Raw genomic sequence first — 23609 nt, 5'->3', positions numbered from 1 at the left:
CGGCCCGGAGGAAAGGCAATGGGTTCCCTCCCGGTTCATCGTAGATCCCTCCCTCATCGATGATTTTTATGCGGAACACCCTGATATTCCTGGGCCGTCAAGAGCCGGCCGTTGAGGGGGGGGTACTGTCACGCCGCCACCGGCGTGGCGATCCATGCTTTTATTGTTGTGTCCTTGTTTCCTGTTTTACCCTGAAAATCTAACTCTCCTCTCACCCCAGGTCACTTGCCCTTCCTGCTGCTCCCTAATTACCGGTCCCCGCCCATGATTATCACCACCTGCCACCAATCAAGCCACACATAAAAGCCATCTGCACTCTCCCCTCCGTTGCCGAAGTGTCACATCTCAGTGCATTGAAGCGTCCCACAGTCCTCATGTCCTTGTTCCCGTTGCCTTGTCATTTTGCCTTGTTTTTGTGCTTTTTCCTCCCCAGCGGAGCGCCTTTAGTTACCCCTTGTGCCTTGAGCCCTTTTTCCGCCCTAGCGGAGCGCTTTTTGTTGTCCCCTGTACCTTTTGCCTGTTTTTTCCTCCCCAGTGGAGCGCTTTTTGTTCTCCACTTTTTTGACTCCCCGTTCTCCTCTCAGTTTGAGAGGAGACAGCTGTTGGCCAGAAATAAACCTGTTGCCTTGGTGGCCTACCTCTATCCTGCGTCTGAGTCCTACCTCTCCTTGTCGTGTCAGTTTTTAAGTCTTTCAGCCATGAATCCTTTCAGCCAAACGAAATAAAAAAAATAAAAACATAAAAAAAGTCTGTCATCTTGCTATACAGTGTATGGCCAGGTTGTGTTCAGACACTTCTGCAATTAATAATAATGTATTTTTTTCCCCTTTCTTTCTTGAAGGAAAAATGTGAAACCTGAGATTGTTTGAAGTACTTGAAGTGCTAAATTATGGCAATATTTGATAACACCATACATCGTTATTACAGCACAATAGACCAGGAATCAAGTCCAAAATGTACAGTGCCATGTTGATGCACGCGATATGTCACAGCAACAACGTGGGCTGGACAAAAGATGTCCAATATGGCAGCATACAGAGTATGTATTAGTTTGTGGGTTAATTGACTAAAAACTTATTTTTTTCAGGGAATCAGATGCAGTTCTTAGGACTCGGGTTTGAGTCCAGGCTCCAGCCTTCCTGGGTGGAGTTTGCATGTTCTCTCCGTGCCTGCGTGGGTCTTCTCCGGGTACTCCGGTCTCCTCACACATTCCAAAGACATGCATGGCAGGTTGATTGGGCGCTCCGAATTGTCCCTAGGTGTGCGTGTGAGTGTGGATGGTTGTTCGTCTCTGTGTGCCCTGCGATTGGCTGGCAACCAGTCCAGGGTGTGCCCTGCCTACTGCCCAGAGCCAGCTGAGATAGGCTCCAGCAGGGGGTGCTGGACCCTTGTGAGGAATAAACGGTCAAGAAAATGGATGGATGGATGGATGGAATCAGATGCCATTGATATTTACACTTTTAATGTTCATACACACGACCTCATAGAATGAAGAAAAAGGAACATTGAGTCTTATGCTCCTTTAGCTTTATTTTATTTTATTTCTTAAACAAAAAATGTTTTATTTTATTTTATTCCTGGATCGGATAAATAGCTTTTCAATTCATTTTAATGGGGAATACTGATTTGGCATATGAGCAAATGGAGCTACAAACTGGAACATATTATGCTTGTATGTCAAGGTACCACGTAAAATACATACTCTGCCATTGCTCTTCGTGGCTTTAGTTACTCAGCTGATTAGTTTGCTGTTGTTAATTCTAAGACATATGTGTCCAATAACAACCAAACAAGACAAGATATTATTTTTCTCGTGTTTCATGTCATTCCATCTTAATACTTTGGTAGAGCCTGCATGTGGTCATGGTTTAAATGAGCCCGCATTGGATGAAAACTTCAAACCAAACCTGATGAGAGTGATGGTCTGATGATATTGTGTTTTTCCAAAGGGATCATTTTTGGATTTCACAGAAAAAAACTTACAATAGAAAGGATAACAAATGTGACCGGCGCAATTCCAATGAAGTTGGGACGCTACGTAAAACGTAAGTAAAAATTATGCAAATCCTTTCCCACCTCTATTCAATTGAAGACACTACAAAGACAAGATATTTCATTGCAAATTTTGATACCTGCAAAATGGGAAGGTTGAGGAATCCTGCTTCCTTCCAAGCGACATCTTTTTCAGGGACTTGCCTGCTTATTTCAGCAAGACAATGCCAAGCCACATCCTGCACATCTTACAACAGCATGGCGTCGTAGTGAAACAGTGCTAGACTGGTCTGCCAGCAGTCCAGACCCTTCTCCCGTTGAAAATGTGTGGCACATTATGAAGTACAAACTACGACAACTGAGACCCCTGATTGCTGAATAACTGAAGTTGTACACCGAGAATAAGCTAGTGGAATTCCACCTACTAGATCTCCAATGCTTAGTGTTGCTAAAAGGGAAGGTGATGTAAAAGTGGTAAATATGAACCTTCCACAGCTTTTTTTGGAACGTACTGTTGGCAACAAATTCAAAACGAGTAGCCTAATTAAAAATAAATACATAAACAAATCAGTTTTTAACACTAAACATATTTCCTTTGACGCATATTTAATTGAATATAGGTTGAAAAAGTTTGGCAAGTCATTGTATTTTGTTTTTATTTATCTTTAACGCAGCGTCCCAACTTCATTGGAATTGAGCTTTGTAAATTCGTGCCCGATGTGTTTGCTTTAGTGAATTAAAGGTGTACTCAAGGATCTTCTCAAAAAGTAGAAGCCAAACATCCGTTTGTCACTTCTTTTTTTTTTTAAATGCGCATGGCAGACACCCTATCAGCTCTCCTGCTCGTCCGTGGGGGTGGGGCCGGGGGCGGGTGCGCATGCTCAGCTAAGAACGTGCACGCACAAGGTCGTTACGGCAGATTGATTGACGGGATCGAGAACCAATTGTTAAGATGATCCACCCGGAAGACGGAGAGACAAAAGATCCTTGAATACACCTTTAATATCTTCATCTGTACAACACGTGCATGAGATTGTCACCATCCTGATGGAAAACCTGTACAGTGGTACCTCTGCCTACGAAATTCATTTGTTCTGGAAGAAAGTTCTTAAGTAGAAAATTTTGTAAGTAGAGACGCATTTTCCATGTAAATGCCTTAATCCGTTCCAAGCCTCCCAAAATTAAGACATAAATGTTTTATAAAGCATAAAAATGCATCAAAACATGCAACAAATGCATGTTACAATTAGATTATTGCACAATAAATGAGAGTTGTGCATAATGTAAAAAACAAAGAATAGAGTAAAGAACAAAAATGGTCATTTACCTTTTAACTGCTGTCCTCTTCGTTTTGTTTTTTTTTGCCTTCTTTTTGGTTCATGTTCTCTCTGAGAAGTGTTTTTGCCTGGTGTTTTGTCAAGAACTGATCCAAGGATGTTTGTTTTTTTAACAATCATCTTCTTATTATTATTTTTTAATCACTCACTCACTCACTCACTCACTCACTCACTCACTCACTCACGCTTACATCATGTAAGCCGCACATGATCTCCCAGGTGGATAAGTGAACCTCCGCCATCTGGAACCGAAGGCAAGTGACGGTTCCACTCCTCCACCTGGAGACCTTGTTTTTTCGTTTGTTTTTTTTAACAATCCTTCGAAATTGTCCAAGGCAAACATCATTATAGTGAGCGATCGCCCGAATCGTGAACACATTTTCTGAGTGATTCTTTTCAATAAATTCTAAAACTTGATAGAAACTTCAGGTACGGCGAGGCATCTTTTTCCAAGAAAGGCCCATCTCGTCGCAATTAAAAACTTACTGTGCAACGTAGCCTTCATCAATCACCAATTGTTTGAATTTTTGCACAAATTCGTCGGCCGTTAGTTAATACTTACGTAAAACTATCTAAACACCTCATGGCCCGAGGGCGCATGACGAGGACACTACATAGACACATTCTATTTTATATCTATGGTAAAATACTCTTAGTCAATGGGATGCCAGGTAGACACATTCTATTATGTATCTATGGTCAAATACGGTACAGGTCCCTCTTGCCAATGGGATGCCAGGAAGATGCCAGTAATAGCCATTGGCAGAGCAGCTGTAAGTATGTTGCGTTCAGGAAACTTTGGGAGTTGCGAGTAGCGTATCCTGTAGTTTTACCTTTCGTATCCTGAAACTTATTTTGTAACTAGAGGCAATATTTTCCTATTGAGGAGTTTTTTTTTTAAACTTGAAACTTTCATATGAAGAGGTACCACTGTACTCCACTTTACTAAGATTTTGAATCATAAGTATATCCTGAAGCAAACAAACAATGAAAATGTGTTTACACTGCCATGTTCATAACAACTAGCATAATTGGAAAAGGCAAAAATAAGGAAAATCTCGTCATTTTCCTTATTTAAGCTTTACAGTAACTATACAGTGATATGTTTTAGTGTTTGCGTACCACACTCAGCCAGGATTTCTAGGGTTCTCTTTCTGAAGACACGTCACCCTCCGCCCCACTACTGGCATTGGTGTCCTGTCGGGAACGCAGGGCGCTCTTCTCCCTACTTGACTCAGAGGGTCCCTTCAAGCGTGTCTTTTCTTTCCTTTGCTGCTGCTTCTCTTGCTTGGACAACTGTGGGGGAAGAAAAAAAAAAATAGGAGTAATCAGTTCACTTAAATAAATAAAACAACCATCCAAAGGATAGATTTTTGTGCCAATAAAGAGCAAGAAGACATCCAGCTGTTTTAAGTACAGTATTACAAAAATTAAATGAGCAGAAAAATTGATGCAAAAACTGCGTCTTGTTTTAATTCTTTGTATTGTATTTAATTGTCATTGCTGTATGTTTTTATGCTATGATATCAAGTACCATTTCACTTGTTTCTTTCATTTCAAAACATTTTTTAAACATTTCTTTGGAGGCTCAAATGATTCATGCCTTTTATATTTATTTCAATGAGGAAAGATGTTTTGAGATATACGTTTTAAATTAACAGCTGTTTAAGGAACAAATCAGATGTGTATATCAAGGCATCACTTTACAAACACAAAAAAATACATACTATCCATCCATTTTCTTGACTGCTTACTCCTCACAAGGGTCGCGGGGGGTGCTGGTGCCTATCTCAGCTGGCTCTGGGCAGTAGGCGGGGTACACCATGGACTGGTTGCCAGCCAATCGCAGGGCACACAGAGACGAACAACCATCCACACTCACAAGCACACCTAGGGACAATTCGGAGCGCCCAATTAACCTGCCATGCATGTCTTTGGAATGTGGGAGGAGACCGGAGTACCCGGAGAAGACCCACGCGGGCACGGGGAGAACATGCAAACTCCACCCAGGAAGGCCGGAGCCTGGACTCGAACCTGAGTCCTCAGAACTGGGAGGTGGACGTGCTAACAAAAATACATACTATGCCATACCAAATTTCGATATATATATTTTTTTAAGTGTGGTGTTTTTTTCCTTTTTAATTCATTCTAACTTGTGGATGTTTTAAAGCTGTAGGCAAGAATTGCTGAAAACATAACTCAGAGTTTGAGAGTCCAGTACAGTGTCTATTCTTGGTTGTTGAAATATCACAATAATGCAGTGCATTGTTGTGACAGTGAGCATTGTTGTGACTGTGCACAGCTCTGACTAACACTTTGCATTTTGCACACATACAGTACTAATGAATGCTGTGCTTTTTGCTTTCCGCAAAACTCAAAACCATTAATGACGAAGTTGAGCATGCTACCCGTGAAATGAAAAAGCCTAGCAAACCGTCTTGCATAAGATATTACATTATTTAAAGAGACAGTTAAGGTATTTCATATTAAAAAAAGTTATTTCCATTTGAATGCATCAACATGCGGCATGACTTGCTGTAATTGTGGTGGAATGAAACATGGTACCACCATTCAAACATCACTTGTTTAAATCACAATTTAAACCAAAATATTACAAAATAAATAAAAAAATAAAAAAATTAATGAATAAATAAATTTAAAAAACAAAACAAAACAGAATTTAAATCAAGCCCCAAAAATGATTCAATTCATGTAAGACTGCATATTCCAAAAAATCTTATTGAAATCTATAAATGACCACAATTAACGAGAATATTCTGTGGTTTGTTTAAGAATTGCTTCCGGCCGTGTCCAAAAGTTGTCAATTGTCAACATAACATTTTACTTTGTACTTTTGATTACATCTTTATTTTTTTTGTACATAAAGTCTGTTTCCCAAATCCAGTTTCTTGTTTGCCGTTTGAGTCCGAAGTCCACACCTCACGTCATGGGTCATAGTAGCTTTTACATGTAGGAAACGTGGAGGGAGGAACGGGGTGAGTGGGATGTGAAGGCACCCGGCTGGCCAGCAGCGTCAGAGAGTGCTCCGCAACGCAGGTGACGTTCACAGGGGAGGAATTTTGCAATTATGATTTAAAATATTACTTTTTCAAGGTCCTGTTTTCTTAGCTTTTTTTTTTTTCAACAAACACAAGCAATAATGTATATTATACCGAAGCGTATTGCATTCACTTGAAAAAAGGAAAAAAAACAAAACAAAATTCTCACTCATTTTTGGGGGAGCTTTGTTTGTTTTGTTTTTTTTATATTTTTTTCTGTCATAAAAAAATATTCAGAAAAACAGGGAAAACAAATCAGAAAAACAGGGGGAAAACAAAAACACAAAAAACAAAAAACAAAAAAACAGAGCACCAACTTGTTTTTGAGAGTAATTTTTATTTTTTTCTTTAACCTCTAAACTCCAAGTGACTTGTTGCAGACCACTGACCTGTACATGTGACTGGATAGCCGAACGCCCATACACGTCAGTGCAAGCCGATGAAGTCACAGGGCGGCCATCTTGTTGCTCCCACCTCGCAAGCAGACTACTGTATAAACTATACGGTAGACGTAGCGATGACATATACAGCTCATAGGCAGTTAGTATAAGGCTGGAAGCGGGGGGGGTGACGGTGCGCCTAGAGCGTTATACTAACTGCCTACAAGCTGCTCGCGATGTGGGAGTAACAAGATGGCTCCCCTGTGACTTCAATGGCTTGGACTAGCGTGTATGGGCTATCCAGTCACATCACATATACTGGTCATTTAAAAAAAAAAAAAAAAATACTCAGAAAAACATAAGTTGGTGCTGTTTTTTGGAATAGTTTTTTTTTTTTTAATTATGTTTTTCCCTGTTTTTGTGAGAAAAATAAATTCTGCTGTTTTTCTGAATATTTTTTTCCATTTTTTTTTTGAACGACAGAAAAAAAAAAAAAAAAAAAAAAAAAAAAAACAAAGCGCCCCAAAAAATTAGTCAGAAAAACAGGATTTTTTTTTTTTTTAAGTCAATGCAATTCGCTTCCGTAATATTACAATAAATATTAAGATTTAATAGAAATATTTTGGTCTTATAGCAAATTAGCTTCACTGACGTTTTTCATTCTTTAGGCTATATCAACCTGTGGAGCACTGGAATACAATATCCAAAATAAGCCATGTTTTGCATCGCGTATACTTATGTAATTTAGAAACCTTCTTGAGTAATCACCTTGACAGTTAAGATAGCATAACTGGGATGTGCACTAATGTACTATAGAGAGTTAATGATTGTATTCCAGGGTAACTTTTACACCATTTCAAACTTATTCACCCACTCTGGGCCTCCAACTACACACATGTGCCTCTTCCAGTCTCTGGCCTGTTACAATTGTTCTCCTAAACATGAAAAAAGGAAAGGGAGGAAGATGGCGCTGCAGTACTTCTTTACTTCAAACTATGATGGTCATTGACACGCTCTGCCAAACTTAGCATATTGGCTGGTCCTTTGTGGCAAAGCGGAGGGGGAATGGCGAAAGGCCAAGGTTGCCCATAGCTAAACATCCCAAGCGACAAGATTAAAATTCTGAGGACTGTATAACATCCCTTCCTTTGCAAGCCCACTATGGTGGAGCAGGGGATTGGAGCAGCCAAGGTTGGTTGTTTAAACCAACTAGTAAACTGCAGAGATTCTTTAGAAGTGACCTAAATATATGAAGAACAGTTCAACCTAAGATTTATTACAGCTGATCAATATGGGAAAAATCTACTACATTATAGACCATGAGATATTTATGACTGCTTAATTTTCTCACTTTATTTTGAAGTGACTTGGATGAAATAAGAAATGCACCCAGTATTGCTGCTATATACAGGCAGAGTAGCCTACTTGTTTTTGCAATAATGTAGATGTCAATCTACACTTGTAAGAGGCATAAAAAATAAATAAATAAATAAATGTTTCTGGCAGGAAAAAAAAAAAAGTTGAGATGCACCATATGTGATTTGAAGACCGTTTATTGTGCAAATCTCAAAAGTCAAAATCTCAGGACTGGATTGTGAAAACAAGTTAAATCACTTGGTATGCATTCGTAATACTTATCCATACATTCATTTCTGAACCGCTGATCCTCAATATTAAGGATTATCTGACATGAGCTTTGCAGCAATGACATCAACCATCCTCTGGACACCCTCATACTGTATCAAAACAATTTTTTCACAAAATTCCACCTTGAATTACAGGCCCCACTAGGAAGGTCGGCTGTAACCCTAGCATTATATGAGTGGATTTTGGTGGGAGTGGCCAAGGCTCGCCTGACATGTGACAGTCAACCACAGTGAAAAACTAAAGTTCATAATTTATTTTAGTCGTTTCAGGTATCTGGCGTAATGTTCTTTTGTGAGTTGTAGGAGACTCCTTGGTCGCACAGTCGAGGTGGTAATACCAGCGCGTGTGGTCCAACGCATCCACGCAGAGTTTCCAGAGGACTAAACTGGCCCCCATCTGAACTTTGACACATAGCTGGCAACAACCGTGTCCTTGTCGGGCCTCTCATCCTGGGCTGAGGTTTTTAGGGACAGGGATGGCCAACATTGTGTCAATGTATAGGACGGGATTGGCAATGACTTCTTCAAAAATGAGGTCCATCAAGTCTGCCACATAGCCTGTAAAATACAAGGGCAAATATCTTTGGTTGAATTGTATGCATTTTTGTGTTATTGTGTCTTTGTACATTTTCATGTAATGTATATATAAATATATTTGAACCAAAAAACAAATGTTTAAATTGAATGAATCCTTACCAAACGTTGACTGTGTCTCGGGGGGTTTGGCTTTGCACTCCCCATGATTTGCTTTCGGAAAGGAAAGTTTGTAGCGTGGCACATCTTCCCTTGTCCTTGTCTCAGCCTTTAGTCGCTCAGCATTTTCATTGTAATGTATTGCAGCCAGATATAGTCTAAAAGATGAAGAAAATGTGAATAATAATTATAATGTATACAATTGGAATCACAACAAGTGTCAAATAGACTTGCTTTTAACTTGTTTTTTACCTGCACAGCATTCCAATGAACGGAAAGACGACATTTTGGGGGGCAAAACGAAAGATGAGGGAATGAAAAGATTCCAAAGATGAAGTTTGCCGATGAGGGTTTAGTTTTGCAACATCCTTTAGCATTCGTTTATTTCTAAGCACCCTATCCAACTTATTGAAAGCTGGCGTGTCTGTGAACGACATGGGAAGATCATTTAGGTAAACAAAATCTTTTATAGTACAATATGCTCTTGGGTGAAATCCACTGTAGCTGCGTAGTCGTCTGTATTGGTCAAATACCTGCTTGGAGCCATTTGCTCTTGTCTGTTGTCTTGCGGATCTCATGCTCACAGGTTGGATAAAGAGGCTCCTCATGTGTATGAATGTCTTGCACGTGGTTCAGAATCGCGTTCCACCTGGCAATTCTCTCTGGACCAGATGCACAGGAAGCTGCAGTCCAGTAGATGTGGTTGTTGATGCTCTTTATCCACAGCTTGAGTTTTTCGCATCCCTTCGTCTTGCTGATCGCATCCAATTTCTTCACAATTCCTACAGTGAGAAGCAACACATAATCCATTTAATATATACATCTTTGTACTAGGATGTAGTTTGGGAAAGGATATGAGCGGCAAGAGTTCTGGACCATTTTGGGGAAAAAAAGTAAATACAGTGGTACCTCTACTTACGAACGTCTCTTCATATGAAATTTTCGAGTTACGAAACGCCTCAACGGGAAAATATTGCCTCTTGTTACGAAAGAAATTTCTAGATACGAAAGGTAAAAATACATTACCGAACGCAACATACATTCAGCTATGGCTATTACCTGCCATAGGTATCTATGAACGTAGATACTAGATCGGTGTTTATACAGCGTCCTCATCATTCATCCTGTGGCCCATGAGGTGTCCCGATAGTTTTTCGTAAATGTATTAACTAACGGCCAACAAATCTGTGCAAAAATTCAAACAATTGGTGATTGATGAAGGCACAGTAAGTTTTTGATTGCGACGAGACGGGCCTTTTTTTTTTTTTAAAAAGATGCCTCGTCATACCGGAAGTTTCCATGAAGTTTCAGAATTTGTTTAAAAAAAAAAAAAAAAAAAAAAATCACCCAGAAAAAGTATTCACCAGTTGGGTGTTTATTCACTAAGATGATGTTTGCCTTGGACATTTTCGAAGGATTGTTTGCTTTATAAAATATTTATGTCTGAATTTTGGGAGGCTTGGAACGGATTAGGGCATTTACATGGAAAATGCGTCTCTGCTTACAAAATATTCTACTTAAGAACTTTCTTCCAGAACCAATTAATTTCGTAAGTAGAGGTACCACTGTAGTTACAATAAACAGGATATGACACAGCTGTTCACAAGGAAATACAGTACAGACCAAAGGTTTAGACACACCTCATTCAATGTGGCATCAAAACCAAGAATGAACCCGCGGAGTTATGTACAGGTACTTACAAATAAAGTTGAAATAACTGAAAGCGTTTTAAATTCTAGTTTCTTTAAAATAGCCTCTCTTTGCTCTGATGACTGCTTTGCACACTCTTGGCATTCTCACCTCTGGGAACTCCTTCAATACTGTTGGAAAACCATTTCAGGTGACTACTCTTAAAGATCATCAAGGGAATCATCAAGTGTGCAAAATAAATACAAAAATCAGAGCAAAGTGATTATTTTGAAGAAACTAGATATAAAACATTTTCAGTTATTTCACCTTTAATAAGTACATAACGCCACGTGTTCATTCATAGTTTTGGTTCCTTCAATAAGAATCTACAATGTAAATAGTCATGAAAATAAAGAAAGTACATTGCATGAGAAGGTGTGTCCAAAACTTTTGGCCTGTACTGTAGGTTGTATATGAAAGTGAAGTAAGGAGTAAAAATGATTACTGTTGCACATGTATGCACAAGTGGGCTGAGTGGGTAATAATGTCTTATTGTAATGACAAAGTGCTATCTAGGATAATCACCAGACATTGAACCTGAGAGGAGGGGGAAACTGAAGTGTTATCAACAGACGGAAAATGTAAATCCATACCTTTTGCAATGTGACAGACATCATAGTAGTGCGTTATGTTTTGCTCCCTGAGAAACTTTCGCACTTGTGGTTGACGATCTGTGACAACGCAGTCAATGGAGATGCCACGCGACTCCATCAGTGCCAGGCTCCTCTTAAGGCCCTCTTTCTGCATATGGTCGCTACTACCAACCTCATTGCTCTGGCAACATAGAAAAAAAGATTATGAGAAAATACAAAACAGAATTTGATTTTCAAAAGACAATTAATTACCAATTTACAAGGTTAACAAATTTCTAGAGATGGGCGGGTGAAGCTTCTTGAACCTTTGAGGCTTTCCTTCAAATTGTGCTGAAACAGATTCAGAGCTTTGGCACTGCAGTGAAAGCAACTAAAGGGACATCTAGTGGACGAAAGAAGTAAAAACAACCTATGTCACTAAAGAATCAAACATTCACTCACTCATCTTTCAGCAATAAAAGTCCAAATAAATATATAGAGCAAAGTATTAGAGTATTTACATAAGAGTGAGTGCTAATTAAAAAAAAAAAAAAAAAAAAAAAGTATTTTCATAAATAAAATATGATGGACGTGTGCATTTTTATGAAAAACAAAACACGGGGCAGGGCGGTATTCACAAATTTGTATGTCTAAATTTTTATTTTTTTTTTAAATCTCCACAATTGAAGGATTTAGGCGGTTCCTCTTCATGTTCACTATTTTTGCATCCTTGAAAATATGTCGTTCACAAGTTGGATGACATATTTGCAAGCCTCTTCCAATAAACGGTCTCAAACGTCGCCTTTTCACTGGTGACCATTACTAACCCACAGAAGAAAAAAAAACAAAAACAAAAAACACATTGTTCAATAGTTCTTACACAATTTAGAGCCCAAGCAAAACTGTCAAAATGATGACAGCCACCAAAGCACTTTGATCCGTCAATACGCATTGTGACGTATGAAGCTTGGAACGTCATCAATCACGTGATATTTGCAGAACGATACAAGCTTCAAAGCACCAGTTCGAAGCAGTGTGATTCAGGAAGCCCGAAACAAGCTTCGAGGTATCGGTTACATTTTGACCATCACTACAAATTTCAAAATCTCACCTGGACCAGTTGCAAGTCCACAACGGTGTTTGTCTTGAGATCCATCATGGTATAACTCCCATAGTTTGCTGAGTGACCTGTTAAAATAGTTTGTTCAATTAGTGGTCACTTTTTCACTTAGTTCTCTGGACTTTGTACATCGGTATGTAACAGCAATACTTCTGGAACATCATACCTGGAGATTCAGTTCTCATGCCACCGCCAAGTATGACTTTGCCTTCCTCAGACAGCCGCTGCAGAATTTCATTCTGCTGGACTTTCCAGTGGTGAATAACTGCCGGCTCAATAAAACATCTGACATGATGGCGAAACGTTTCATACTTAAACATCTGGAGCTTCATTGCTTTGAAGACCTGTTGGTGTGGAGGAGAAAAAAAATAAATGTAAGTTGATGAAAATATATAAGCCATTCAAATTTGTATTACCACCAAATTTGTTCCTGGTTGTGTTTGTGAACAATAACTTGAGAAGCTATCAAGGATTCTAGATGGCAAAACTGTTTTGCTTAGCGGAGGTCTGAGCTTTCTTCTAGTGTAAGTTTAATTTGAAATCATTTACCTTTTCAAGTTGAATGAAAGAAGCACCACTCAGGTACACAGCTGCAGACAAGTGAACATTTCCAGCCGGCGTGCTCCCCAGGACAGGCTGGCTACTCCACTGTCTGCCATATGTGCAATGTGGGCAGGACTGCTTCACCGACAGATATGTTCCAAGCCGCTGGGGCCTCACATCACATTTCTTCGTGCAGACCGGACACTTATTGAAAAGCTCCAGGATGCAGTCCTCATAAACTATATACTTATTGATCTGATGTGCTGGGGTGGGTAATACCTTTCTATATAAAAAAAAAAAAAAAAAAAAAAAAAAAAATAACAGAAGAAGAAGACAAAAAAAGCAGATGAAACATTCTATACATATTAAATTCACCCACTGCATTTTAAGGCAGCTGTGCTTACAATTTTTTTGCACCACAAACGCAATACTAAAAACCACACAAGTAACGCTATAAATAACCAAACTCTCAATGCAACCGCTCCATGTTTGTATGCCAACACAATCCAAACTTCACTCATTCACAAATAATAGTGGACTTACGACTGCAGTGTAGAGTCAAATGAACCTGTGACCGATTGGGCTGGATCATAAGTGTAATGATGTGGCTTTGAACGGTCAAATAAAGAACTGTTCTCCAGTGGGCCATCCTCAAGCTCTTCTTCAAATTCCAGACGTGGCCTTTTTGTAGGTCTTTTTATTTGTGTTGAGGACAAACACAAAGGGTCTGTGTTAGAAGTTCCAACACCAAAATCCTTACACAGAACAGTTGCCTTGACCCCTGCAATGACAACTGATCAACACATGCACTTAAGAACAAAAAAAAAAAAAAAACTTGCTTAATAATGTGAACATTCTAAGGGTGGGTACCTTCACTTCTGATGTGAGGCCGCAGTGTTCTGTAAGACAGCTGAGTCCCTACAGTACGGGTGGGTATTACGTCCGTCTGGCAGGTAACACTCGGTGAGAGGGGGTTAACATTGACCTGCTGAACCACTGCTACTTGAATGCGGGATTCCGGAACAATGGTTTGACGATTAGATGATTGGACTGACTGAGATGTGCTGGGCTGTAACAGAACAAACAATAAAAAAATAAAAAATACAATAAAAATATTCACTAATAGCTACGAATACAAAAAAAAACATAAAAACTGTTGATCATTAAACTGTCTTCTTTGATTTGGAGCAATATATATAGACTGATTTTTGGGCGCTTTAGACATGCAACATGTTAGTGTCCCAACTTTGTTTCGGATTAATTATTACCTATTTCAGACAATAGAACTTTAAAGTGACACACAAGAGAAGTGCTTGTTTTCGATCGTAATTAAGGGGTAAGTATCAATCTCACACACAAAATAATAAGCAATAATGCCTGTAAAAGAGTGGAATGGAAAAAAATGCTGCTTTCTCATAACTATTGTCCCAAGAAGCATCTTTGGTGCTTCTTGGTAACTAATGGGGTATATGCCACGGAAGAAGGCGGGACGTGATTTTGCACATCAGTTTGATTCCGGTCCGGGCTGCGAACGTGCAACCGAGGGGCACAAAGTCGGAAGCACAAGAATTTTGACGCAGCCCACACGTTGCAAACCGAACCGGAACCAAACTGATGTACAAAAACAGCCCCGCCTCTTCCGTGGCATATACCCTTACACATTTTGACCTCCATACAGTTCAATCATGGAAATGGTTTAGACTAGAGACTAAAACGTCCAAGTCTTGTCATGGTTATGTGTTAAAAATAAAAATCATTCACTTGTACTTAGCTAGCTACTAGAGTATTAAGTTGCACACAAAGAAAATCCAGAATGAATGAAAACACACAAATGCAAAAAGCAGCACGAGATCATAAAAAAAATACATTGGCAAAGAAGCATCTAATTTCTCTCATTTCAAGGATAGCAACAAGACATTGATAACGTACGAAGATTTGTTTAACTGTAGAGAGTTACACGTGTACTCACATGCTGAGTTGAGCTAGCATTCGATGCTACATCAAATCGGCTGTTAGCTACGAGGCTAACGATTCAAAGAAGGGCATCACGATACTGAAGGAAAATACTGAGACGGGGAAAAAGAAAAAAAAAAAGACTTACTTGGCCCGGTTTACGTGCTGTTCCACAAAGAGTTGGTATCGATCCCGGGATAAGTGAAAGATGTCCAGCTAATCCAAATTTGTATTGCCCCAAATTGCTGAAGCAGTCGTCAGTAAAATGTTTGCCACAAACTACCACCCGTTTTGGGAGTTGTTTGGGCATATTCGATGCATAAATAAAGTCCAACCACAAGCCTTTCTGTGGCTCGGATGACGGGAGAAGAAAAAGGTTTTTGTTGTCCCTTGTACACTCTCGTACATTGCAGTTCCTATGAGTTTTTTTGGCTGCCATGCTGTCTTGCTGCGGTTTCTTGTTTGTTGTCGGTTGAAATCTCCGCTTGGGGGAGGGGTTCAAAATTGTGAGGGTAGAGTTCGCGCTGAGCTCGTGACGCAAGCGAAAAAGGTGGGGTTAGTGAGGTATAAGCGATCTGCTGAAACAGGCCATTAGATAGTCATGTAAAATATAAATAAACATTTTTGTTTCTGTGTGCCATAATCATAAAAATTGAAACAAATAAAGTCTTGAAATAGTTCACTGTGTGTGAACTAATATAACATGTTTCAATTTTTGTAAAAAATTATTAAAATAAATTGACTTCCCCTTGATATTCTAAATTTCTGGGCTAAACCTGTATGTACCATTGTTTTGTTTTGTTTCTTCTTCTGACACATATTAAATTTCCTGCTATTTTAATGTTCCAGCCAGACTTCTGGGAAAAACAGACTTGGTCATACAAGCATATATGAGCTATATATCGTCAACTAACGCAGTTCTACATGTAATCTGATAAGCGGCATGGATTTATTATTATTTTTAAATAAAGCCCAATGCTAGCCAACCAGAACGCGTGTGTACAACCCAGCTCAGTGGTACAACCATAGCTCAGCCTCTTGAGTTAAGAAAATGAAATAATAACACTACCATGTGTTTTCGTGGCTCAAAGCTTAAAAAAAAAAATACCACGGTAACGTGGATTCGCATTTCGCAGGCTGATACAGCACAGACGTAATCAATAACCTGGGCTGCTCATGCTGAAGCGAGAAGTGAAGTCAGCGGCAACCATTTTGCGTTGCCAAACCAACAGTAAGTTAAATACTGTACGTTGACTTTATATGAACGGAACATTAAGCCTTAATATTTTATTTTAATGCTGTTCAAACATGAAACAGATTACAACCTCTATAAGACTGAAATTTCAGATAAATAAATAATACATTTTCATATAAATCTTACACTCTACAAGCTTACTGATTAGTATTTTCTAAATTTGAATGAAAAAAAATCGCAACAATCGACTTATAAATTCGTATCGGGATTAATCGGTATCGAATCGAATTGTGACCTGTGAATCGTGATACGAATCGAATCGTCAGGTACTAGAGCTATGGTTGTACCACTATATATATATATATATATATATATATATATATATATATATATATATATATATATATATATATATATATATATATATATATATATGTATATATATATATATATGTATATATATGTATGTATATATATGTATATGTATATATATGTATATATATATACATGTATATGTATATATATGTATATATATATACATGTATATATATATACATATACATATATATACATATATATATATATATATACATATATATATACATATATATATATATATATATATATATATACACATACATATATATACATACATATATATACATACATATATATACATACATATATATACATACATATATATACATACATATATATATACACATATATATATACATACATATATATATACACATATATATATACATACATATATATATACACATATATATATACATACATATATATATACACATATATATATACATACATATATATATATATATATATATATATATATATATATATATATATATATATATATATATAGTGGTACAACCATAGCTCTAGTACCTGACGATTCGATTCGTATCACGATTCACAGGTCACAATTCGATTCGATACCGATTAATCCCGATACGAATTTATAAGTCGATTGTTGCGATTTTTTTTCATTCAAATTTGGAAAATACTAATCAGTAAGCTTGTAGAGTGTAAGATTTATATGAAAATGTATTATTTATTTATCTGAAATTTCAGTCTTATAGAGGTTGTAATCTGTTTCATGTTTGAACAGCATTAAAATAAAATATTAAGGCTTAATGTTCCGTTCATATAACATTCTTCCATGCTCAAGGTGTGAATCCTAACCCGAAGTCAGACGTTTTGTTGAATATTTTTCCATTAAAAATGGAAGTTTAAAAATCGATTCACACACACACACAAAAAAAAAGGCAATGATGATAAGACGTTGAATCGGTAAGACTACCGAATGAACAATTCTGAGCTCTTAAAAAAAAATAAAAAAAAATCGATTTTTTTTAATTGAATCGATTCGAGAATCGCGCGATGTAGTATCGCGATATATCGACGAATCGATTTTTTTTACCACCCCTAATATATATATATATATATATATATATATATATATATATATATATATATATATATATATATATATATATATATATATATATATATATATATTAGGGGACTACCGGTACTTATAATTTTCCACTTAAATGGTTGCATGGAAAAAATAAAAAACTAGGTGGTGATAGACAGATAGATATCTGTCTATCACCACCTAGTGGTTCAAAACGAGGCATGAAAAAGTGGTGAGCATGATTGACTTTCTTGAAGTAGCATTTTGGACCTATAAAAACAGTAAATGTGTAGCTTCAAACATTCGGTACCTGCCGGGGGTCAGATGAAGGAGGTGACGTCAGTTCAATGGTAACAGGACCATCGTTTTGAATGTGTAATTTCATGAAGGCCCCAAACTTTCCATCTAAAATGCAAGGCAAATATGTGAACATGTAAAGGAGACCAACATAAAATAAATAAATAAAATGCTAGTTATAGGAATTTACAGATGGATGGTCACAACAATAATTTTAAATGTAATTTATTTTCAGGCTTGTCAAAATTTAGTGCAAATACTGACTTATCTTTCAAACTATCAATTATCATTTAACTAATTTTAAGCAACACTTTCCCGAAAAATATTGTATTTTATTTTTTAAAGCCCACGTGGATGATATTACGTTTGTTGCAAGTTGCAGTGCACTGATGGACACGTGATGTAACAAACAATGATTACGATCCAGACACTTTAAACTTTAGAGCAAAACTTTCACTGACATTGTGGATGAAGTTCATATTGTATGGCTTTCATGGAGTTCAAACCTCAAGATATCAGATAAGATAAATAGTGTTGCATGTTTTAAAAAGATGTACTATAGAGTAGGCCAGTAGTTGTTAAGTGGAGCCCACAAATATTTGGGGCAAGTAAAGATTCAGACACCTCCAGTATAGTGTGAAAACAGCCTAAATGATCTTCCACTGGGTCAGACAGATTAATGACCCTACCTGCACATTAAGGATTTGGTCCATGCTAGAAGAATGCTACATAATCATATTTCCTCTCTGAAAACTAATTAGAAGACTTTACTCATACGTGGCCGAGGCGTTCGTTCTATCTGCTCCCTAGTGGTCAGACCCAGTTCAGTGTCACCATTAAAGCGTCTAACAATCCACACTTTGCAGCCCCCAAAGCTGCTTTAACTTGCAGGAAAACACACTATTGATCCAAAATTTCCCACAACCTGTTTGAGGCGAACTCTACTCTCTCGGCTCATATTTTGATTAATAGCACTGTGGTGCACTGTGATGAGTGGATGAATGTTAATTGTTCTCCACAGTGGGGACAAAGCAAGTTGAACACACCTTCAAACAACAGTGGTTGTTAGTTAGTGGGGGCGGCGATGATACGTGTGGGGCGGTGGGCGAAAGTTCTAGGAGCGCCTTCCAACCGACAAACTCGATTATGTCACAGCCGTTGAAATGGAATGCCTTTATATATATATATATATATATATATATATATATATATATATATATATATATATATATTTTTTTTTTTATTTTTTTCAACAGAAATGAAATAAAAGTCATCATGAACCCAGGGATCCCTGTCCACGACTATGTAAGAAAACAATGCAACAGAAGAAATTGATGGGTTTTCTTTTTTTGGCCCATGGTGAGCTCTCAAGTACTATTACAAACACACAATTTGGGTTTGAAGAAAATATTGATACGGCAGTGAATGAACAACTAAGAATCCAGGTTTCCTCCAGTGGAATGGAGCGGAATAGCTAGTTTGCTATGGTGTTGATTAGGGCCTGGCCGCTCTTAATCTTTTCCCAAATATTATGTAATGTTAAACTGCATCAGAACATACCGAGCGAAGGTGTCATTAACTGACCCACCTTGAACCAGCTCAGGCTTGTAGGCACTCCTCATGTTCTCCAGGATGCTGGCATAGAAAGGTTGGGCCAATTCTGCCGGCATAGCCAAGTGGAAGTCCGGCTTGTTGCCCTTCAGTATGCACTGTAATGTAAACTGGCTCACACACAGCACCTCAAAGTCTCGGTCCATGACGCATTTGCTCCATGGCCGACCATTCTCATCTTCAAACAGACGCAGGTTCAGGATCTTGCGTATTCTGTAGGCAAGAACATGAATGTAGTAAAATCTGTGAAACGTGTGCCACGAAACAACCTGATGTGGTCAAGGAAACAAGATATCAACCAAGCTTGAAAGGAAACCACTGGAGCACTGGAGTCATCCATGGAAAATAGGTTACATCCTGATTTCAACAGTTAAATAAAAATGCCTTGGATATATTCAAGAAATAGTGGTAGCTCTCGTAAAAATATTTTTATGTGATGATTTAAGTCTGCCAAATATACACACTTCTTTAACAGTATTTTTCCCTCTCATATATTTTTTTGTCCCCGAATAAAAGTTGTTGTTTTTTTAAATCACACTTTAGGTAATGTTTCATTCACATTGCTTTTTGTTTTTGTTTTTTTTTTAAATATTGTTGTTATTATTATTATTGTGATTTTATTTATTATTTTAGTACATAAACAGTGTCAATTAAGTGACCCGTGAAGTCTTTTTTTATACTGTCAATGTCTTGGTCACAAATTCAACTATGAACTAAAAACGTACCCATTAGAATCAAATGGGGACAACGGATAACTTTACTAGCTGGTCATATGTGATATCGCGAAGTTTTTCCTTAATGTTACAACATTTGCAGATAGAAAACATTTAAATTGCTCACTTGATGTAAAAGTATTGTTCTTTAGTTAAAAACACAAATACAATACATAAAAGCCAGGTATGCTTGGTGTCATTTTGAGAACAATTTTTACTTGAGGAACTTACATGTACTCAGCATCTGTGTGTGTGTCCTCCACAGATATTCCGAGCAGCACACACAAGCCCCTTCCTATCGAACTGATCTGATCGTCTCCCACTGCAGAAAAAAAGGAGAAAAAGTTGATGAGTGGGTCAAGTGTCGATGTATCACTCAGTGCTGACGAGTAAGCATGAAGGTGTAGCAGCCGATCAGCTCATCTCTCAGCTTCCAAACGATACATTACTTCTGCAGTTGTATTCTCCTTTTGTGACGCCCACACGAAGGTCACATCACTCCTAACTTGAACTTGTAAAGACGGGTCTACGGTTTATTTTAAGTGCAGTACTATGAGGTCGTCTCATGCTAACATAGCTATTGTTAGCTTAACGTGCACCCAACAGTAAACGATACTCCGGCACACCCACAATACCGAAGCACAGTACAGTCTTTCAATTCAAGGGAAGTGTTCACCTGTCACAGACGCCCTGGTAACTCTCTGGATGATCGCTTTCATTGTTTTGGCGATGTTTCACGGTACATTGACACATCTAGTACATACACACACACACACACGGCGTAAAATGGAAGGAACTTTGTTCCCCTCTAGCGGGTTCTTCCGGAGTTTCACTTTCGCTTACGTTACAGTACAGTACAGTAACTTACTAGTACAGTAATAACTTGGTTTAATTGCGGAGTAGTATGACAAAAATTACAAGTAAAAGTCTGCCCGGGACATCAAATGCTTAAAATCATTGCCATATGACCCCTTGAGTGGAAAAGTGTGTGTTTTGGGGGGTGGAAAATAAAAGTTTTACCGTCATTCCAGGACTGGAGGACATTTGGGCTTCAAAATTCTTGAAATATGAATCTTCCCTTTTCTGATGTTCTGCTACATATATCAATATAGATACTAACTACTAAACTATCAAAGGCTTGATTAGCTTATTTTACAGATTTGAATTTTTTTAAAGCACAACCCCCTGATAGAAGCTGATCCGTAACCCTGTCACTCAAATCACAGCAAGGTTACAGGTTGCAAATCTGTAAAAAATGATAGCTTCTCTGTTATTGCCGACCAAGAACAAGAAGACACACTTATATGTTAGAAAGAAAGAAAGAAAGAAAGAAAGAAAGAAAGAAAGAAAGAAAGAAAGAAAGAAAGAAAGAAAGAAAAAGAATTGTCGTATTCTGATCATATGCAAAACAGGACTGCATGTGGTAGAGTGAGACGTTCAATCAAGGCTAACTATTTTATATTAAAAAAAATATGTAAAATAGAAGAGTGGGTAATACATTCGCTCTACCCATTCTTTTGGAAAACTCATTGATGATGTCAAGTCCAGGTATAGTCTGATTCACAGCTTTCTTCTTCTACCATGCTAAAAAAAAAAAGTTATGGTAACAGCTGGCTGCGAGCATGTTGTGGGACACACGCCCATGAACAATAATTATTTGGAAATGTGTTTATTAAAACAACATTCCAACAGTTACAAAAGACAGCAATGAAACAAAGATGTAAAAAAAAAATGAAATTCTAATTGTAACTGTTTTATTTTAGATTGAATTTGGTCAGTAGGGACAATAGGAAAATGGCATTTTAGGGGGTACGCCAGTCTTATTTAGTATTTTCAAAACTGTTTTCAAGCATTATTTTATTTTATTTATTTTTATTTCTTTAAGATTTGTCTCAGGACAAGTAATTTTACTCAAAATGCACGTTTTAGTATTTTGTATTGTTATTTCAAATTTGATGAGTGGGGCATAAAATGTCCTCCAATTCTTGAATGACTTTTTATCTTTATCTGTTTATCTTTTAAACAGGAAGAGTTATTCACATTTAAATCAGCCATGACATCTGCTCACCAAAAGATGAGCTGCATTGTATTTGTTTATGGACTCATGTAGTGTGTGGCTAGAGCAGGATGAATGCAATATTACAATTGGCTTGCACAGCACCTACATCAGGGCATGTGTGGCACTACACTGGTGCGAGGGAGTGCTTTTGCCTTATCAGAAGTTTGTGTAGACCCATTTATGCCACTCCAGCATTTTATTTGATATTCTTTTTTTTTTTTAAATAAATGTTTTGTTTTTTCTTCTTTGTCTTGCCCCTTTTTAGCATGCCTCAGGTTAGGGCACAGGAACAATGGGAGAATGGTACAAGCTTGCAGTATTTGGCACTGTTGCTATAACCTTTTCATCATGGTATTGACATACTGTAAATTACACAGCTTAAAAAAAATAAAATAAAGTAATCAGGCGTGTCGGTGAGATATAACTTCCGAAAGACCGCTTTGAGGTGTACTTCCGGCTGAGCATAGAGAAGTTTGACAGCCTGTGGAGAGAGTTTGCACAAGCTTCAGGAGGTTATTTATATATGCATCGTGAAGTTTGTCACTTTTACTCGTGATTGCCATCTCTGGCCTAAAGCGTAACTGCAGCCTATTCTGTGTAAAGGTCACAATGGAGCCACTACAATTGAACTGATATCAAAGAAAAAACGTGTGACAAATTTTCACAGACCACATACATTGACATGGATGGATCATGACTGATATCTATGTTGGAGAAAATTATGATGAAGATTATTGTAGAGTGGCCAAACATTGATTGAACCATGTAATTTCTAAACTTTGATTAATCAAAAGACTGAATGTAATCAAAATTACATTTTTATCCATCCATCCATCTTCTACCCTTTATCCGAGGTCGGGTCGCGGGGGCAGCAGCTTCAGAGGGAAACCCAGACTTCCCTCTCCCCAGCCACTTCAACCAGCTCCTCCAGCGGGATTCCAAGGCGTTCCCAAGCCAGCCGAGGGATATAGTCTCTCCAGCGTGTCCTGGGTCGTCCCCGGAGCCTCCCGCCGGTGGTACATGCCCAGGACCACCACCCCAGGGAGACGTCCAGGAGGCATCCCAACCAGATGCCTGAGCCACCTCAGCTCCTCTCAACATGGAGGACCGACGGCTTGGCTCTGAGTCCCTCCCGGATGACCGAGCTTCTCACCCATTACATTTTTAGTACAAATTTAAATGTAACCATTTTCCTAAACAACAACAACACACCAATGACTGGTTGCTAAGGTATAACAAGAAAACTTGTCTTTCTCTCTCTTTTTTTTTTTTTTAATTGATGCCAGAAGCACAGTATTTGCCAGCG

At 38.0% G+C, this 23609-nt stretch overlaps 1 protein-coding gene across 8 annotated transcripts in view; it reads right to left on the bottom strand.

Moving 5' to 3' along the window:
* Nucleotides 1-21048, bottom strand: part of LOC144020186 (D-aminoacyl-tRNA deacylase 1-like) — a 29772-nt gene extending 8724 nt beyond the window's left edge. Inside the window, exons 1-14 of one of the 8 annotated variants that reach the window (XM_077523384.1) lie at nucleotides 20921-21048; nucleotides 20476-20566; nucleotides 19509-19744; nucleotides 17934-18028; nucleotides 13902-14100; nucleotides 13575-13824; nucleotides 13038-13314; nucleotides 12655-12832; nucleotides 12480-12556; nucleotides 11390-11570; nucleotides 9641-9889; nucleotides 9360-9531; nucleotides 9111-9265; nucleotides 8306-8972 (exon numbers count right to left, since the gene is read on the bottom strand). In XM_077523384.1, coding sequence (XP_077379510.1) covers nucleotides 8860-8972; nucleotides 9111-9265; nucleotides 9360-9531; nucleotides 9641-9889; nucleotides 11390-11570; nucleotides 12480-12556; nucleotides 12655-12832; nucleotides 13038-13314; nucleotides 13575-13824; nucleotides 13902-14100; nucleotides 17934-18028; nucleotides 19509-19744; nucleotides 20476-20566; nucleotides 20921-20963 — 2316 coding nt within the window. In that variant the 5' untranslated portion in view covers nucleotides 20964-21048 and the 3' untranslated portion in view covers nucleotides 8306-8859. Of the gene's footprint in view, nucleotides 1-4451; nucleotides 4626-8305; nucleotides 8973-9110; nucleotides 9266-9359; nucleotides 9532-9640; nucleotides 9890-11389; nucleotides 11571-11641; nucleotides 11772-12479; nucleotides 12557-12654; nucleotides 12833-13037; nucleotides 13315-13574; nucleotides 13825-13901; nucleotides 14101-15132; nucleotides 16305-17933; nucleotides 18029-19508; nucleotides 19745-20475; nucleotides 20567-20693; nucleotides 20886-20920 lie in introns of those variants that run through there. The other 7 variants (XM_077523385.1, XM_077523387.1, XM_077523388.1 and 4 more) reach the window with 7 other exon arrangements.
* Between the last annotated feature and the right edge of the window lie 2561 nt (nucleotides 21049-23609).

The sequence above is a fragment of the Festucalex cinctus genome, chromosome 6, assembly GCF_051991245.1.
Source record: "Festucalex cinctus isolate MCC-2025b chromosome 6, RoL_Fcin_1.0, whole genome shotgun sequence".
Classification (NCBI taxonomy): Eukaryota; Metazoa; Chordata; class Actinopteri; order Syngnathiformes; family Syngnathidae; genus Festucalex; species Festucalex cinctus.
This window is presented reverse-complemented; position numbering and strand designations above follow the sequence as displayed.